At 36.4% G+C, this 20,451-nt stretch overlaps 1 protein-coding gene across 1 annotated transcript in view; it reads left to right on the top strand.

Annotated features, from left to right (window-relative positions):
• TRDN (triadin) overlaps positions 1-20,451 on the top strand; it is a 421,845-nt gene that overhangs the window by 174,006 nt on the left and 227,388 nt on the right. Inside the window, exons 11-12 of the mRNA XM_054492187.2 lie at positions 15,704-15,763; positions 16,582-16,644. Coding sequence (XP_054348162.2) covers positions 15,704-15,763; positions 16,582-16,644 — 123 coding nt within the window. The remainder of the gene's footprint in view (positions 1-15,703; positions 15,764-16,581; positions 16,645-20,451) is intronic.

The following is a 20,451-nucleotide window of genomic DNA, read 5'->3' as shown; positions in this document are numbered from 1 at the left end:
ATTTAAACATATTTTCAATTTTTTCTTAGAATTTTAGACTCTTGTTTTTTAATTTTTTAATTGAAACACTGTACTAGGGCTTGGCCTGAGGTAACATAGGTATATTTCAGTTAATATGTTAAAACAAGTATAATTCAGCTTAGTGTCATGGAAAAGTAGGTAAGTATTAATAACTGTTGAGTAAATTTTCTTAAAAACACAAAAACAAATAGGTGGCAAAGCATCAAAAGAATAAAAAAAGGAAAATGAAAAGGGAAAGAAATGAGGGTTCCCCATGAATTATGAGCTATAAATATATTTTAATAGACAAGAAACTTGTATCTCCAAACTTACAACTTTCTTCTTTTGTTATATTGATTTTGATTTCCTGTTATTGATTATTAAAAAGACCTTTTGTGAAAACAATTAACTTTTTCTCACTGTCCTATCCATAAAAGGAAGTAGTTTTGTTTTTCTTACCCTCTACATCTGCCAAGATAGATAGGGGCATCTGTCTGTCTTGACTGTTCAGTAGTAAGAGATATTTACTCTGAAGACCAAGAATGTTCCCCATGATGTGGGAAACAGGAAAAGAGCCTTCTGTTGAGATCAGGGCTAGTTTCCTGCTTCACAGTCCTTTCCTAACTGTTAATGCTAGTATAAAAGAAATGGTTTTTTACTTGCATTTTGACCTGTAAAAGACCAAAGAAGAAGGATGACACAGTTTGTGAATTTGAGTGAATTTGATCTAATCGCTTTTTTGTTATGGAATTCTGAGTGAAACTTCCTTGTGTCAGAAAATTTTCTCATAAAACATTTTATAAAAAAGAATGTTTCCCCCAATGCTCTTGCTTACAAGTACCAGTTTTTCCTTATAAAACATTTGTTTGTGATCTGGTCTGTTTAACGTAAATATTTCTTCCTATTATACCAGCTTGTTACAATTCCAAATGGCATCATCCTTTCCCTCTCTAGAATGAGTGAGAAAAGTGGCTGCATCTTCAAGACCAAGTGTATTTTACATAGATGGAGTAAACAGTCTTGGAAATTGCTCATTTAATAAAGAATAAGGAATGCTGTAATCCCCAACACTTTGGGAGGCCAGGGTGGGTGGATCGCTTCAGCCCAGGAGTTAGAGACCAGCCTGGGCAACATGGCGAAACCCTATCTCTTCAAAAAATATAAAAATTAGCCGAGCATGGTGGTGTATGCCTGTAGTCCCAGCTACTCAGGAGGATGAGGTGGGAGGATCACTTGAGCCTGGGAAACAGAGGTTTCAGTAAGCCGAGATCCCATGACTGCACTCTAGCCTGGGTAACAAAGTGAGGCCCTGTCTCAAAAAAAGAAAAAAAAAATGCCTGCTTCAATTAAATGAGAATTTTATATAAAAACATTTTTAATTTACTAGAATAAATCTTATATTAAGACGTAGAAGACATAATGTGTTACTAGTTTGTTTTAATCCATAAGAGATGGTAAAATCTCTTATGTAGTGCATCAGTTCAAATAAGCCTGAACTCAGCATATTGAAATGATTACAACTTAAAAAGTTGTAGTCTTTATATGGGCACTTGCTTCTGTTTTAAGAACGGATATCCATTAGGCAAATTTTAAAAATTGAAAGGCTTCATTTGAAAATCAGACTTATACATGTGTCCCATATACTATTAATTTTTTATTTTAAAGTCAAATCATATTTTAAAATAGCTATTGGGTCTTACTAATTTATTTAATAAATCAAGTCCAAAACTGTTATAAAAATAGCAGTATCTTTGAAGTAGTACTTTAAGGTAATGTATATTTTGGTTTTGAGTTGCAACCAACTTTTTCTTGTACTGATAATTTAGTCATGAAAAGAAAAAGCTCAATTTTCTAATGTTTCTAGGCATCCTTGACATTTTAAATGCAACGAAATATTCTTGCAATCCATTTCCAATTACAGAAAAATGTAGAAAAACATATAGATAAAATATGGAAAAAGTAATTTTATGTAAGTAACATGACATTATAAATGAAAAGTTGTTAGAAAAGAAACTTATATTTTTGTTTTCTTTACTATTTCTACAAGACACTTTGGGAAAGCTTACAATAAAACAACTTGAGTAAGCAATGATTCTGCATAAAAATTTAAAAGAGTTTTTTAAGAATTTCCAAATGTCAGCAACACCAAACAAACAAACAAAAGCAATTGTAATTTATGGAGTTATCTAAAGAGATAAGTGCATGTGAATTGAGCTTCTCCTCTGAGTCCAAGTCAGTAAGCTTTGAGCATTTGCCTTCTGAAATGCAAAAGCACTGAGTGGAAAAATAAAATACAGCATCTCCCTTTCCTTTTCCCATCTCACTCCTCTTTCCTTCTCGCTTTGTTTCTCTAACAGACACACACACACACACACACACACACACACACACAGTGGTTGCCTTTTTTGTTTCACTTCTATGTAGAAAGTGAGAAAGAACGGATGTGGCACCCCTTAGCTATATAAACACAGGCCATTTTAAATAAATGCAATCACTCATGTAAAAAGCTTTATCATTTTCAAAAGATTTGGGAGAAATCTACCTTATCCATTTTAAATGCTAAGTTTAATTAACATAGAAACATTTTTGCAATTTGAAATGTATTAAATAATCTTTCTCATTGCATTTCCTTTTGCATACTAAATTCAGAAATACGAAAAAAAAAATCATGAAGTCAAATAACTTTGGTTGTGAGACTGTTGAAAGATAAGTTTGGCATTGATGAAGTAAAAGGTGGCACTTCTTTTCTGCCCATGACTCAATCAGCTTGAAAGTTTTTCACAGAGTATATCTATCTCCAGCTTCATTATCCATGTTGCAGGAGAGAAACAGGGTTTGTGATCATCTTTAGATTTAAATCTTTGTTCTGTCACTTTCATCAGCATTCCTCAACCTTTTTGGCACCAGGAACCTGGTTCCTGGAAGACAATTTTCCCAGGGACAGGGGTGAGGGGAGGGATGGTTTCAGGATGAAACTGTTCCACTTCAGATCATCAGGCATTAGATTCTCATAAGGAGCATGCAACCTAGATCCTGCACATGTGCAGTTCACAAGAGGGTTTGCTCTCCTATGAGAATCTAATGCAGCTGCTGATCTGACAGGAGGCGGAGCTCAGGCAGTAATGCTCATTTGCACTCTGCTCACCTCGTGCTGTGCACCTCAGTTCCTAACAGGGCACTGACCAATACTGGCTTGCAGCACAGGGGTTGGGGACCCCTGACTCATAAGACCTGTGAAGTTGGCCACATTTGTCGTCTTTCCTGAGCCCATTTCCTCACAGGTTATAAGATGTGTAGACTTTTACCTGAGAATGAAGTATATTCTAATGCATATAAGCTCATGTGCTTTATTCTAATAGTATAATTTCTTATCGTCTTGAAATCACTGTGGTTCCAACCCAAACTAAAACGTTTTTTTACCTTGTTTGACCATGTAAAATAAAGTGATTATTAAAATCCTTTCATCACATCTTTTTGAGGCTCAAAGGGAAAAAGGTAGTATGATATCATTTTTTAACATTTTTCCATCAGTTATTGAGTACAGGTGGTATTTAGTTACATGAGTAAATTCTTTAGTGGTGATTTGTGACATTTCGGTGCACCCATCACCTGAGAAGTATACACTGCACCATATTTGTAGTCTTTTATCCCTTATCCCCCTCCCACTCTTCCCCCAAGTCCACAAAGTTCATTGTATCATTCTTATGTCTTTGTGTCCTTATAGCTTAGCTCCCACATATCAGTGAGAGAACACATGATGTTTGGTTTTCCATTCCTGAGTTACTTCACTCAGAATAATAGTCTCCAGTCTCATCCAGGTCATTGCAAATGCTGTTAATTCATTCCTTTTTATGGCTGAGTAGTATTCCATCATATATATATATATACACACACATACACACACACACACACACACACACCCACAGTTTCTTTATCCACTCATTGATTGATGGGCATTTGGGTTGGTTTCACGATTTTGTAATTGTGAATTGTGCTGCTATAAACATGTGTGTTCAAGTATCTTTTTCAAATAATGACTTCTTTTCCTTTGGGTAGATACTCAGTAGTAGGATTGCTGGATCAAATGGTAGTTCTACTTTTAGTTCTTTAAAGAATCTCCACACTGTTTTCCACAGTGGCTGTACTAGTTTACATCCCCACCAGCAGTGTAGAAGTGTTCCATAATCACCACATACATGCCAACATCTACTGTTTTTTGAATTTTTTTTTATTATGGCCATTCTTGCAGGAGTAAGGTGGTATTGCATTGTGGTTTTGATTTGCATTTCCTTGATCATTAGTGATGTTGAACATTTTTTCATATTTTTGTTGGCCATTTGTATATCTTCTTTTGAGAACTGTCTATTCATGTCCTTAGCCCACTTTTTGATGAGATTGTCTGTTTTTTTTCTTACTGTCTTGTTTGAGTTTGTTATAAATTCTGGATATTAGTCCTTTGTCAGATGTATAGGTTGGGAAGATTTTCTCTCACTCTGTGGGTTGTCTGTTTACTCTGCCGACTGTTCCTTTTGCTGTGAAAAAGCTCTTTAGTTTAATTAGGTCCCAGCTGTTTATCTTTGTTTTTATTGCATTTGCTTTTGGGTTATTGGTCATGAAAGCTTTGCCTAAGGCAATGTCTAGAAGGGTTTTTCCAATGTTATCCTCTAGAATTTTTATAGTTTCAGGTCTTAGGTTTAAGTCCTTTACCCATCTTGAGTTGATTTCTGTATAAGGTGAGAGATGAGAATCCAGTTTCATTCTCCTACATGTGGCTAGCTAGCCAATTATCCCAGCACCATTTGTTGAAAAGGGTATCTTTTCCCCACTTTATGTTTTTGTTTGCTTTGTCGAAGATTGGTTGGCTGTAAGTATTCAAGTTTATTTACGGGTTCTCTATTTTGTTCCATTGATCTATGTGCCTATTTTTATAACAGTATCATGCTGTTTTGGTGACTATGGCCTTATAGTATAGTTTGAAATCGGGTAATGTGATGCCTCCAGATTTGTACCTTTTGCTTAGTCTTGTTTTGGCTATGTGGGCTCTTTTATGGTTCCATATGAATTTTAGAATTGTTTTTTCTAACTCTATGAAGAATTATGGTGGTATTTTGTTGGGGATGGCATTGAATTTGCAGATTGCTTTTGGCAGTATGGTCATTTTCCCAATAATGATTATACCCATCCATGAGCGTGGGATGTGTTTCCATTTGTTTGTGTTGTCTATGATCGCTTTCAGCAGTGTTTTGTAGTTTTCCTTGTAGAGGTCTTTCGACTCCTTGGTTAGGCATATTCCTATCTATTTTATGGTTTTTTTGCAGCTATTGTAAAAGGAATTGAGTTCTTGATTTAATTTTCTGCTTGGTTGCTGTTGATGTATAGAAGAACTGCTGATTTGTGTACATTACTCTTGTATCTGGAAATTTTGCTGAATTCTTTTATGAGTTCTAGGAGCTTTCTAGAGGAGTCTTTAGTTTTTTCAAGGTAAATGATCATATCGTCAGCAAATAGTGACAGTTTGACTTCCTCTTTACCGATGTGAATGCCCTTTATTTCTTTCTCTTTTCTAATTGCTCTGGCTAGGACTTCTAGTACTATGTTGAAGAGAAGCGGTGAGAGTGGACATCCTTGTCTTGTTCCAGTTCTCAGAGGGAATGCTTTCAACTTTTACCCATTCGGTATATGTTGGTTGTGGGTTTTTCATGGAAAGCTTTTATTACATTAAGGTATGTCCCTTGAATGCTGATTTTGCTGAGAGTTTTCATCACAAAGTGATGCCAGATTTTGTCTAATGCTTTTTCTGCGTCAATTGAGATGATCATATGATTTTTGTTTTTAATTCGGTTTATGTGGTGTATTGAAATTATTGACTTGCATATGTTAAACCATCCCTTCATCCCTGGTATGAAACCCACTTGATCATGGTGGATTATCTTTTTGATATGTTGTTGGATTCGGTTAGCTAGTATTTTGTTAAGGATTTTAACATCTATTTTCATCAAGGATATTGGTCTGTAGTTTTCGTTTTTGGTTATGTCCTTTCCTGGTTTTGGTATTCAGGTAATACTGGCTTAATAAAATGAACTGGGGAGAATTCCTTATTTCTCTGTCTTGTGGAATAGTGTCAAAAGTATTGGCACCAATTCTTTTTGGAATGTCTGGTAGAATTCTTCTATGTATCCGTCTTGTCCTGGACTTTTTTTTGTTGGTAATTTTTAAATTACCATTTCAGTCTTGCTGCTTATTATTGGTCTACTCAGGGTATCTAATTCTGCCTGATTTAAACTAGGATGGATGTATTTTTCTAGGAATTTATCCATCTCTTCTAGATTTTTAGTTTATGTGGGTAAAGGTGTTCATAATAGCCTTGAGTGATCTTTTTTATCTCAGTTGTGTCAATTGTAATGTCTCCTGTTTCATTTCTTAGTGAAATTATTTGTATTTTCTCTCTTCTCTTCTTGGTTAATCTTGCTAATGGTCTATCAATTTTATTTATCTTTTCAAATAACCAGCTTTTTGTTTCATTTATCCTTTGTATTTTTTTCTTTTTGTCTCAATTTTATTTAGTTCTGCTCTGATCGTGGTTATTTCTTTCTTCTATTGGGTTTGGGTTTGGTTTGTTCTTGTTTCTCTAGTTCTATGAGGTGTGACCTTAGAAGTCAGTTTTTGCTTTTTTAGTCTTTTTGATGTAGGCATTTAGGGCTATGAACTTTCCTCTTAGCACTGCCTTTGCTGTATCCCAGAGGTTTTGGTAGGTTGGTTATTATTGTCATTCAGTTCAAAACTTTTTAAATTTCCTTCTTGATTTTGTTTTTGACCCAGTGCTCATTTGGGAGCAGGTTATTTAATTTCCATGTATTTGCATAGTTTTGAAGATTCCTTTTGCAGTTGATTTCCAGTTTTATTCCACTGTGGTCTGAGAGAATGCTTGATTTCAATTTTCTTAAATTTATTGAAGCTCATTTTATGGCCTACCATATGATCTATCTTGGAGAAAGTTCCATGCACTATTGAATAGAATGTGTATTCTGTGGTTGTTGGATGAAATGTTCTGTATATATCTGTTAAGTCCAGTTGTTCCAAGATATAGTTTAAATCCATTGTTTCATTGTTGACTTTGTCTTGATGACCAGTTTAGTGCTGTCAGTGGAGTATTAAAGTCCCCCACTATTTTTGTCTTGCTGTCTATCTAATTTCTTAGGTCTGTTAGTAATTGTTCTATAACTTTGGGAGCTCCAGTGTTAGGCGCATATATATTTAGGATTGCAATATTTTCCTGTTGGACAAGACCTTTTACCTTTATATAATGTCCCTCTTTGTCTCTTTTTACTGCTGTTGGTTTAAGGTTTGTCTTGTCTGATATAAGAATAGCTACCTCTGCTTGCTTTTGGTGTCCATTTGCATGAAATGCCTTTTTCCACCCCTTTCCTTTAAGTGTATGTGAGTCCTTAAGTCTTAGGTGAGTCTCCTGAAGGCAGCAGATAGTTGGTTGGTGTTTTCTTACCCATTCTGTGGTTCTGTATCTTTTAAGTGGAGCATTTAGGCTATTTACATCAATGTTAGTATTGAAATGTGAGGCACCATTGCATTCATTGTGCTCTTTGTTGCCTGTGTACTTTGGTTTTTTTGTTTTTGCTTTTTAACCTCTATTTTTGTCTTATAGGGTCTATGTGATTTATGCTTTAAAGAGGTTCTGTTTTGATGTGTTTCCAGGATTTGTTTCAAGATTCAGAGCTCCTTTTAGCAGTTCTTGTACTGGTGGCTTGGTAATGGTGAATTCTCTCAGTATTTGTTTGTCTGAAAAAGACTGTATCTTTCCTTCGTATATGATGCTTAGTTTCACTGGATACAAAATTCTTGGCTGATGATTGTTTTGTTTGAGGAGGCTGAAGATAGGGCCCCAATCCCTTCTGGCTTATTAGGTTTCTGCTCAGAAATCTGTTGTTAATCTGATAGGTTTTTCCTTTAGAGGTTACCTCGTGCTTCTGTCTCATAGCTCTTAAGATTGTTTCCTTCATCTTAACTTTGGATAACCTGATGACAATGTGCCTAGGTGATGATCTTTTTGCAATGAATTTCCCAGGTGTTCTTTGTGCTTCTTGTATTTGGATGTCTAGATCTCTAGCAAGGCTGGGGTAGTTTTCCTTGATTATTCCCCCAAATAGGTTTTACAAGATTTTAGAATTTTCTTATTCCTCAGGAAAACTGATTATTCTTAGATTTGGTCATTTAACATAATCCCAGACTTCTTGGAGGCTTTGTTCATATTTTCTTATTCACTGTTCTTTGTCTTTGTCAGATTGGGTTAATTCAAAGACCTTGTCTTAGAGCTCTGAATTTCTTCCTTTTAATTTTTCAATTCTATTGCTGAGATTTTCCAGAGCATTTCACATTTCTAAAAGTGTGTCCAAAGTTTCCTGAATTGTTGATTTTTTTTTTAAGCGATCTATTTCCTTGAATATTTCTCCCTTCACTTCTTGTATTGTTTTTTGGATTTCCTTGCACCGGGGTTCACCTTTCTCTGGTGCCTCCCTGATTAGCTTAATAACCTACCTCCTGAATTCTTTTTCAGGTAAATCAGAGATTTCTTCTTGGTTTGAATCCTTTGCTGGTGAACTAGTATGATTTTGGGGGGATGCTGAGAAGCCTTGTTTTGTCATATTACCAGGGTTGGTTTTCTGGTTCCTTCTCATTTGGGTAGGCTCTGTCAGAGTGAAGGTCTAGGGCTGAAGGCTGTTGTTCAGATTCTTTTGTCCCATAGGGTGTTCTCTTGATGTAGTACTCTCCCCCTTTTCCTATGGATGTGGCTTCCTGTGAGCCAAACTGCAGTGATTGTTGTCTCTCTTCTGGGTCTAGCCACCCAGCGAGTCTCACCGGCTCTGGGCTGGTACTGGGGTTGTCTGCACAGAGTCCTGTTATGTGAACCATCTATGGATCTCTCAGCCATGAATACTGGTGCCTATTCTGGTGGAAGTGGCAGGGGAGTGCAATGGACTCTGTGAGGGTTCTTAGCTTTTGTGGTTTAATGTTCTATTATTGTGCTGGTTGGCCTCCTGCACCAAGGTGCAGGAGGTGGTGCTTTCCAGAGAGCATCAGCTGCAGTAGTATGGAGAGGGACCAGTAGCAGGCGGGGCCCTTTGTCTTCTGCTACCTGGGTGGGTAGGGAAGGACCATCAAATGAGGGCAGGGCTAGGCATGTCTGGGCTCAGACTTTCCTTGGGTGGGTCTTGCTGTGGCTGCTGTGGGGGATGGGGGTGAGATTCCCAGGTCACTGGAGTTGTTTAAGTAGGAGGATTATGGCTGCCTCTGCTGAGTCATGCAGGTTGACAGGGCAGTCGGGGAAAGCCTGCAGTCACAGGCCTCACCCAGCTCCCAAGATAACCAAAGGGCCAGTCTCACTCCCACCATGTCCCCCACCAACAGCCCAAGTCTGTTTCCAGGTGGAGGGTGAGATGGGCTTGAAAACTTGCCTGAAGCTACCCACCTGCCAGCTGCAAAAGAAAAGGGCTTGGTTCTTTCCCTGCTTGTGGAGTCTGCACACCAGATTTGCACCCTCCCCTGAGTTCTGGCCAGGAGGCTTCTCACCCCATTCAAATTGTTACAAAGTTCAGCTAGAGATTTTCTTCTCCCTGTGGTTTTACCCCCTGCTCTTCTGGCCACCCTCCTGATGAATCCCTGTGGTGCCAGGCAGGAATGGCCTGCTAGGGGACCCAGCGAGCTCTCAGGGTCTTTCTGCTGCTTCCTCTGCCCCTGCATTTTGCTCACCTCTCCAAATTGACTCAGCTCCTGATAAAGTCGGAAACTTCTCCTGCAAACAGCCCATCGTTTTCTACAGTGGGGGTATGTATTTGGGAGAGGAGGGTCTCCCTTTCCCACTTCCACAGTTGGGGCACTCTCGGTATTTGAGGGGTCTCCCAGGTCCTGCAGAAGCAGTCTGCTTCCTTCAGAGGGTCTATGGGTCCTCTTGGGATTGCTGGTTTATTCTTGCAGTCGATCTGGAGCTAACATTCACAATGGCCTTTTTTTTTTTTTTGGAAACTGATCTCACTCTGTGGCCCAGACAAGAGTGCAGTGGCCACAATCTTGGGTCACTACCTGTAGTATGGTATCTTGAAGAAGTTTGAATTTAAACAGATAAGACCTAGAGTCCTTTACAATATTTACTTCATGAATGATATAGCGTCACTGAGTTCTCAACTGCATCTGCAAGACATGAGCTATGACTGTACCTCAGTTCCTTCAGCGGGCATTTATAATAACACATGCTATCCAGAGTTCATGCCGGGCCTCACAGGCCCTTTTAGAGTCAGTCTGAGGTTACATCCCCCAGGAGTAGCTTTCCACTCCACTCAGCCATGGGGAGTTGCATGTCTCTCTTGATTCCCACATGCTTCATGTTTACTGTTTTTCAAAGTCCTTATTGTAATTATGAACTTTCTTACTTACTGCCCTCACACCTAGTATTACTGGAAGGAGGTTTTTAAAACTCCAAACACTGGCAAAGGGTTTTGGCATAAGACTAGATAAGCATTTGTTGATTTATGTGAATAAATTGTATAACTAAAGGTCTCGGGTAGTCACTGGAAAATGCTGTAGAATTGCTGCTTGTGAGTTGTTTGTTGTTAACAGTTGATAATGAGAAGAGCAGACTTCTGAGAATAATTCAGCTATCACTAAAGAAAAGTCAAGGCAAAAAAAAAAAATGGATTCAGAGCCTGAAAGGCCAGCTTAGTTATGCCACATAACTCAAGTGAAGTCCTTAATTTAAAAAGCTTTTCTGTCATAGCAACCTAATTACAATGTGAAGGGAGGTACTCTTACCATGTTTCTATAAAGTTGCGTGCCTTCCGGAGTCCCAAATAAAATTCCAAGGAAATTTTTTGAAAAAAAAATAGAAGAAGAATATTTGTTCTGAATTATTTTTTTCCCGAAGTCTTCTCCCTTTCAATTTGATCACAAAATCCAATGAGACACTTGACCACCTAGCAACAGCCAAAGTTTTTCTTAAACCATCACTCAGAATTGTATAACTTCTCTGCTTAAACCTCTCAGTGGCTTCCTATGTTACTCACAGGGAAATGGAAAATTCATACCAGTAACAAGATTCTAGGAGATCTGCCCTACTACATCTTGGCTGCAGCACTCAGCACTCCCCTCCTGAGTCCTCAACTCTGGCCTCACTAGGCCTAGCTCTTCTTTTTTTTTTTTTTTGAGATGGAGTCTGGCTCTGTCGCCCAGACTGGAGTGCAGTGGCGCTATCTCAGCTCACTGTAAGCTCCGCCTCCCGGGTTCACACAGTTCTCCTGCTTCAGCCTCCCGAGTAGCTGGGACTACAGGCGCCCGCCATCATGCCCGGCTAATTTTTTGTATTTTTAGTAGAGATGGGGTTTCACCTTGTTAGCCAGGATGGTCTCGATCTCCTGACCTCGTGATCCACCCGCCTCAGCCTCCCAAAGTGCTGGGATTACAGGTGTGAGCCACCACGCCCAGCCAGGCCTGGCTCTTCTTTGAATTTATCTAGCCTGCTGTCATTTCAGGGTCTCTGCAGATATTTTTCCTTTGCTGAAAATTCTTCTCCCTAATAGCCCAAAGCTCTTTCACTTTTTTCAATAATCTTTCCAATTGCCCATTCAGAAAGATTTACCCCGATCCACCTTTAAAAAAACCAAGCCACCTCCTATGGTCTCAGGCTTTAATTCTCAAAACAAAGCTTTCTTTTTTTTTTTTTTTTTAATCTTTATCGTCACCTGTCCAAAAAATATATATATAATATGTATATGTATATATACATATTATATACATACATATTCATTTTAAGCCTCTAAAATGGACTTTTCTCTTGCTTTAAACAATTTTAAGCCATATCAAAACCAGACAACATACCATAGATATTTGCAACTCTTTTTAGGTTACCTATTTCCAGAAAAATTAGAAAATAAATGCAAGATGATACATATTTCACTTGGTAAATAAGGAATAAACAGGTGAAAGGGGACTCAAACACATTCTACTCATTTCTCTGCCTTTTATGGTTGAAGACAGAAGATACAGCATTCATCTATAGTTGCATAAGGTAATGACTACTAATGATAGCAAAATTGAGACTTGAATCCACTTCATTGCAGTACAGTACCCTTCATAACATATTTCTGTCTTGCTTATGGGTATTTTTTTCCGTTTAGTTTCTCAATACAAAATATTCTAGACGTACCCTCCCTGGATATAGAAAAATAAGAATAAAGTTGCATTTACTCAAAGGGATTAGTAAATGTTACACCTAAAAAATTACCTAAAAAGATTATATGTGGTCAGATTTTTATTATTTGTAAAATATAGTAATAGCTTGTCATTATTATCATTATTTTTCTACATCTACTCTGTTCCAGGCATTTTAGCCCAGTTATCTCCATTTCTCACAAGTAAGCAAGGTAGATTTTATTAGCTCCACTTTTCAAATGAGGAAAATGAAATTCGGTGTGCCATAGCACACTGCCCAAGGTCACACAACTAGGAAGAGTTATGGACAGAATTCAGCCCAAGGTCATAAATGCCAGCACCTGTGCTTTCTCTCGTGCTCCACACCCCTCTGTAGATAACAATGGGACAACTCTAATAATCACTCGTGTAATTGAACTTATCTTAAGCTTATGTAAAATTTTCCACGGTCATATTGTGAGCTGGGTTCCAGGCCAATCTCTGCCACTCCAAGAAAACAAGGTGACAGTGATGAGGTATGTTGGAATGCATTGTTATTAAAGAAACAAGTTCTTATTTACTTAACTGGAACCAGAAATACATCAGTTCTGGCCAGAGTGTTAGAATAAAAGCACTCATCTGATACACAGAATTAGGATAATCTCTACACTAGAAGGGCAAAGAGGGGAGGAACAAAACATAAGACAAAAATAAAACATTTTGCATTTGTTTCCTTGTGGAACCAGCATCTTAGAAAGCTTTACAATTGTAATTAAGTATTGTGTATTGTCTGGCCTTGAGATGGCATAAAAAACTTTTAAAAGCAAGAGAAAAGCCCATTGTGAGGGCTTAGAAAGTAAGAAGTAAGTCGTTTAATTTTTATTTCATCTGATGTTAATTTATGCAGAAGCTAATAACATATTTGTGGCTCAGAGCTGCTTATTGTAGGGAAGATTTCTCTCCCAACCACACTCTTCTGTGATCCCTGCCAGAATACAGCCATCATTTCAGGGCTTATTATACTTTTGTCAGGGAAAGGTAATATTCTGATACTTTCACATCCTGTAGATACATTTAGTTTTTAATCTTCTGAACATCAATGGGCTTAAATGCTCTAATTCTTCTCTAGCTGTTACAAACAAAATGGCAAACCAATGAGAAAGAGATGGAGGAGGAAATTTTTTATGGGTGTTCAAAGTCAGACAGACAGAAAGGGAAGAGTACTGTTTGCTGTTGAGGAAGAAAAAGTCAGGGGCAGGGAAGTTTTCATAAAAGAAACGGGTTATTTTTATATCCAAGTAGGATATAATTAAATTGTTATGTTTTTATAAGTGAAAAATTTAATTCCATTACTACCAAATCACCTATATAACAGAGACAATAGTGCTTGAGGAAATGTAGAATCTTAAGAAGTTGACATTTTAAATGAAATTCAGCATGAATAAAGTAAGTCTCATAATGACAGCTTAAAGGTCTAATTCATAAAAATGTTATTAAAGGATATTATTTACATCTGCATTTTGTGGACTTCTGCTCTTATTCATGACTCTCACAGTGTATGACTGTAATCACAAGCAGAGTGTATAATAGGAGCATTAATTCAATTTGGACGAAGACAAGAATACTGTATCACCACAATAAAATTCCAGCTATATTAATTTGAAGGGTAGAATTTGTTGCACGAGAGCATTCTCTAAAAAAAAATTGAAAAATAAATGAATGCCTTCCATATTCTGGGTTCAAATATCTACTTTCTTTGTGAAGTTCAGTGTAAGATTGACTAATTGGCACAAGCTTTTTAATGAAATATTTATTCATCAACCTTATGAAACTTGGAGACTTGGATACTGACTTCTGATCTTATGGTTATTATGGCATTAGTGTTTAGCATGAGCTTAGAAATATTTACAAGTCATTTGTATTTTAATTAACCCCTTTGCTGATACATGACATCAGAGGTGATGCTTAGCAAATGGCTATTCAATTGTCTGGCATATACATTTATTTAGAGAAGATGTAAAATTCATTACTACATAAAATTTCTCCCGGAGAAGCTGAAAGTAGTGGTACTTGAAAGTATCTTCATTCAGAATTTTAAATATGATCTGCATGTTTAATATGCATAAACCTTTAGGAAAAGAAGAAGTGGAAATGAATTGGTTTATTTCTATCTCTGGAACTATCAAAATTTGACTTCTTGACTTTCTACTTCTGATTGGATGAGCTGTAATAGTATGCTGTAGACACTTTTAGACAAAGTGTGAATACATTTTTCCCTGCGACATTAGATTATCTCTAGAAATCATGAAAGGGGTTCTTTATAAATTATACGTCTAACATTGAAAGAAAGTGTTGTCTTTGATCTTGTAGGTAAAAAAGCTCTATACCTAAGGGAATGAGTTAATTCCTCTATTTAATAAGATGCAGTCATTAGTAGACAACTTAAGGATTCATTCTAGAACTACATATTGAATTTCTTTAGCGTAATAATGATCTTATAATAGTTCTGGGTAACGGAAGTCTTTGAATGTACCTGTACCTGAGATGAGAGACAACTGACAAAGAGAAAAGAATTTCAAATATAAGGTAAATAGCACTGCTAATTGAAGATAAAAATCAGTACATTTACAACATTAACCATAGCTATTATTGTCCCAAATCTAAAACCACTGAACATTCAATTTCAACAACTATGTATTAGTACAGGAATTTGTTATCTGAAATGATTATGCTTACCAGAAAAGTGTCCAGGGATGTCCACCTGCTATGTGGCTATGCCTGGGCAGCACATGAATTCTCTGTCTTTTCTCCCTCAGACCAAGGCTGTCTCAGATTTATGAAACAGGGCTCTTCCACGAAGTTTAGAAGTACCACAAACAGTTTGATGTGGCATCCAGACTTACTGCAACCTCTGGGTGCAAAGATTGAACAGCCTTGTTGATACAACCACTCAGAAAGGACAGTGGAAGTTATGTCTCCAACACACTGCCAGACACTTGTCATCAGGCTTAAATGCCTGTTGACAAGAGCCAGATATGAAAAACAGCTACATCAAAAGATACCTTTTTAATGGTCTAATATATTATTTCTAATGAAATTGAATGTATAAAAGAAAACAAATATTAATTCTTCTAGTTTATCTGCAGTATATTTTCCAAGAAATATATTTTAATTTTATATATCAATACTTTTAGGCACTAGATAAACAATTGTTTGGTTCAGAAAGTTCAAACTATCTTGTTCATTATTTGTAAACAGTATTAGCAGTCTACAATGTTACACATTTACTGTGAGCCAGGCACTTTATACAGTGTTTTGTAAACATTAACTTTGAGGGAGGTACTATTATTTGATAAATGAGGAAAATAAGACTTAGTGGGATTAAATTACTTGCTCAGTCACAAAGCTAGCTGGAGGCAGAACTGACTTAACAAATATCCTTCAATTTCAACCTTGGTTTTGCTTTCATACTAAATTTCCCTAAAGGAAATATTTTAAATGTATTCTCTAGAAAAAGAAGGGGAAAAGAAGAAGACTGAGAAGAAAGTTACTTCTGAAACAAAAAAGAAAGGTAGGAAATTTAAAAGCCATGTACCACATAAATCAATTAGTGTCCATGCATAATACTACTGGTAAATCTATTATTTTCTAGGAAAGAAATTCCCTTAATAAATGCATTGTCATTGTTATTAATGAACACTCTTAACATGTCTAGATATTCCAAATAAAATTAAAATTGTCAATTTTTAAAAAGATAATTCAATCCTAAACACTTTTTGAAAATTACTACTGTGATTATTTTTTCTTTCTTAAGAGCAGCTGTTTAATTCTCTCTAATTCACTACTTTACTTTAACTATATATGTGAATATGATGGTTACTATTTAACTAATTCAGTTTAATTTTAAAAGTCATTTTATGTAGAGGGCAGAAAATACTTGATTGGTTTGTTTTACACATATATATATATTTTTAATTGGTTGTTTTCAAATAATTCGTCTGATGTCCCAGGTGAACTTCAGAGATTTCAGAACTTTTGACATGGTTCTGGCAACCTCATAGCTCAGAGAACATTCAATATATTCTTTTCAATATATGTTAGGAAAGCTGTTAAATAATACCATAATTAATAATGCCATTTAATGTTTTCACTGTTATTAAATAATTTTTGCCTTTGGCAAAAAAAAAAAAATCTGTTTCCTGAAGAGAAATTATACCTAAGCCACTAGTCTGTTATCAAGTTGCTACCTTATTCATATTTGACATGACTTATGGCTGATTTAAGATTTCTCTATACAAGATAAATTAGATGCCTCACTGGTAGTCATGCATGCCCTGAAATATTTGCAAGTGAAACAGGTAAAGGCTTATAATTTTCTTATTTTACCAGCAGAAAAAGAAGATGTCAAAAAGAAAAGTGAGAAGGAAACTGCCATTGATGTGGAAAAAAAAGGTATTGCACTTTCTTTGTTTCCTTAGATGGATTATGTTCAGGATGTTTGCTTCATGAAAGACTCCTCATGCAACATACACAAATTGCACACAGTTACTTATATCTACCCAAGACGTGAAGGTCAAAGCAAAACTTGCACTAGACAAAGTTAAACAGGCAAAGAAGACTTTATTCAAGGCTATTGCAATAGGAGAGGGAGACTGGAATTGAGTCTGAACTCAATTCCACTAAAAAAATAACGCAGGAGTGTTTGTAATGGCTGGTATGGGGAATCACAGGACATCTGTTTTTGCATATTGGCTTTTCCCCCTCAAAAAGTAAACTTTCAGTCTTATATCTGCATGATAAGAAGTAGTTTCACAATGTGGAGCAAGGATTCCAAGGAAGTTAGGCTCCTGCTCTTCCACAGAAACTGAGAGATGGAGCACTATCTTTCTTGATGATTACATTTCAAAGGGATGGCTTTCAGTTCCTTGAGAAGGCTTTATGGGTTGTGAAACCGAAAAGTGGCTTGTAAATGTCCTAGCTACTAGAGTGGCCAAGACAGGAGCATTGCTTGAGCCCAGGAGGTGAGGCTGTAGTGAGCACCATAATTGCACCACTGCACTCCAGCCTGGGTAACAGAGGAAGACCCTGTCTCCTCATCCCCCTACCAAAAAAAAAAAAAAAAAAAAAAAATCTATATCTCACTCGAGTAGAGTAAGAATTTACAATGACAAGTTTTCCAGTTTTCTGAAGTAAATGCTCTATGAAAAGGGAGATCAGGAGCCGCTGAAGGTCAGAAAGAAACCTATTAAAGTTTAATCAAGGTGAGGACCACCTTGATCAAGATACAATGAACTTGAGAAGAGATACATAGTAATAACAATACCACCTTGCAAAGATAAGAAGCTGAGAGAGAGTAATGCACCCTATTAAGAAATAAGGTTATTCAACTATTTGACAGTTTCGATTTTTGCTTTAAATTTTGTTCTGTTTCTATTCTTGTTCAAACGTGAATATTGGCTTCGATTCAGGTTAGGCTTAAGTTTACATGGAAAAGACAATCATCTCAAGTATTATGATTTGGTGATAAGCATTCTCACCTCAAAGATTTCCTCCAGTGATGTCAGTGATGCTTAAAATTCTGCCATTACAACCATTCCATTCCTTTGAGTTATGAAGGAATTGTCCCCTATTAAAATGCAAATCTTCTAGGGCTTGTGTATATGGGATAAAAACCTAATTCTTCTCAACTATTAAGAACTTAAAGTAAATGAGATTTCCAGATCTTTCCTGTGTAATAGTAAGCTAAAAATTGTACCCTAGAAAATGAGGTGGTAGGTAAGCTTAAATGAAGAAGATTGAAAACTTCAGGGTGGGGAACCATCTGGGGAGGGCAGGCTGGGTTATATGGCATTTTAGTGAAAATCTTTCCCTTTCTAAGTAGTAATAATGTATGTGGAAAAAATGATGGTGGTGAGGACCCTAAAAAGAAGAGCATAGGATGTCAACTACACAAAGATTATGATTAGCAAGCAGCAAATAGAAATGCATAGAAATATCTGGCATCATGCTATAAATGGGATAGAAAAAATGTAAACTATTAAGAATTGCATGATTATGCGGCCCATGAAAAGAGCAAGAAGGATCAGCCAGACATTCTGTGTGTCCAAGAGTTGATTGCCCATTCCTTTGCATCCAAATTTCCATTATTAAGGATGTATTACTGTAGTCCATTGTTCTATTAAATATTCACTCATTTTCTTTTAAAACTTTCTTATTTTCTGATGAAATATGTATTTTATCATAAGAAGGGAAAAACAGTTCTGACTCTATGAATCTACTGAGAAACTGCTTGCTTAGAGCAGTGGATTTGTGAAAATTACATGATTGAGGGGTAAAGATAAACCAAGATACTTCTTCCTTGCTATCAATTTTACTAAAAGAGTTGCAGAAGAAAATTTTGAGTTGTAATTTTCAAGCATTTTTCATATGCACGCAAATGCAAAATCTGAAAACGTGTTTTTGGCAAAACTCAATGATTGTGTGTGTGTGTGTGTGTGTGCGCGCACTCATGCATGTGTGTGTGTGCATGTGTGTTTGGCTTGGTTTTAGCTTTTTGAGGGAAACGATGAAACAGGTTTATATGCAATGGTTCATGGGAAAATCTGATACCCCCCCGCCACTGGGAGACCTGTGTTATTAGCCCAGCAGTCATGTCAAAGTGAGGTCGTGCACTACTGGCAAGAGAACAGATTATGCCAATATCACTTCCTACAAGGACAGTGCTCAGCCACTGAAGCAGAGCCCAAACTGAGTAATTGCTAAGCACATCTAGGCAGGACTATTCAGCTAGTGTTGTCCTTCTTGGAACCAGTTTTCTGTTTGTATGCTTGTCATTTTTACTTTTGATTACACAAAATTCCATTGATTTTTCCAAATCAGTTCGACTTCCTGATAAAAGATAGGCAGAGTTTATTTGTTTACAATCCCTCAACCCCCAAATACTCAAAACAGTGTGTGCATGTGTGCGTATGTGTGTGTGTCTTTGTGTTTGTGTGTGTCTGTGTCAGAGAGAGAGAGAGAGATTGAGTTTCAGTTAGTGCTAGTTTTTAACTCATTTCTTTTTAGGGTTTAATAATTCTTTATATTTTCATGTGACAGCAATATGGTTTACAAACAGCAAGTTTCAAGCTTATTATGAAAGTAGTAAAATTTTACAGAGATAATGAGAGAAATTGAGAATAACCTGAAATCTTGAAGAGCTGGGGAACAAAGGTCATTTCTTCCTAAAATAGAGGAACATGGCAGAGCATATGATCTCACTACTGTAGCCCCAAATAGCAAATTTATAAGGCATAAAATATGCCTACACCCTTATTTAATATATGAGTGTTATTGTGATATTTTATTATATTTATGTTAATGTTAATAATATTTATATTATAAAATATATGCATTTAATTATATGTTATATTATTTTATTTTATTCCCTTACATTGTATTATTATGCCGACATGACAAACCTAAGGCTTAAACTCTGTTCAGTGATAAATGGGCTTCTACTGTATGACATTGGTAAATCACACTTTGCCAGTGATCTCTGGGGACGTTGTGGGCGGGTGGGCTTTATATGATACAAAATTGCCAACCCATTAATTAATAGGGGTTGAAACTGAGCAATTGGTATATTGAGGTTAATTATAACACTCCTTTATTTAGTGTATATTTGAAATCATCCATGGTAAAAAATTAAATAAATACCTGCCACTTAAAAACATTATGTAAAATTAAAAAAAAAATCTTGGTATTTTTGCAATGTTATAAGGTACATTTTCACTTGAAGAAATACCATGAAAAAAAGCAATCAATGAAAGAAATAAAGACTTTAAAAACGTCTCTCTAGGTTTGTATTAGACTTCAGTGCTAGAAACACTAAACACTGTAGTTGGTACTACTAGAAGACATTCTATACAGGGAACTGAGTACCTACAATGTTATTGAAGGACTAAAATAATTAAAATCAAATAATCAAAATTTGGATTATTAAGCATCAGGGCAGATCAATAGGTTAGGAGACTGCTTTGTTCACCAGCACTGTCTTCTCACAACCACAAAGACTGGATCCTGGAAATGTTGAGGCAAGCCTCAGTAAATTACTAACATTTTCATTTGCCAAATCATTCATCTGCTCTGCCAAACCATTTCTGCTTTCAATCTGGTGGAACTTGATAAGTCTCCAGAACTCTGGCTGCAAGTGAGTCTGTAAGATGCATTCCAATTTTCCCAAGTGGAAGTGGAGTGAAATGGAATTTGAAAGAGGCT

This window comes from Pongo pygmaeus, chromosome 5 (genome assembly GCF_028885625.2).
Source record: "Pongo pygmaeus isolate AG05252 chromosome 5, NHGRI_mPonPyg2-v2.0_pri, whole genome shotgun sequence".
NCBI lineage: Eukaryota > Metazoa > Chordata > Mammalia > Primates > Hominidae > Pongo > Pongo pygmaeus.
The sequence above is the reverse complement of the archived record's forward strand: the minus strand, read 5'-3'. Positions and strand labels throughout refer to the sequence as shown.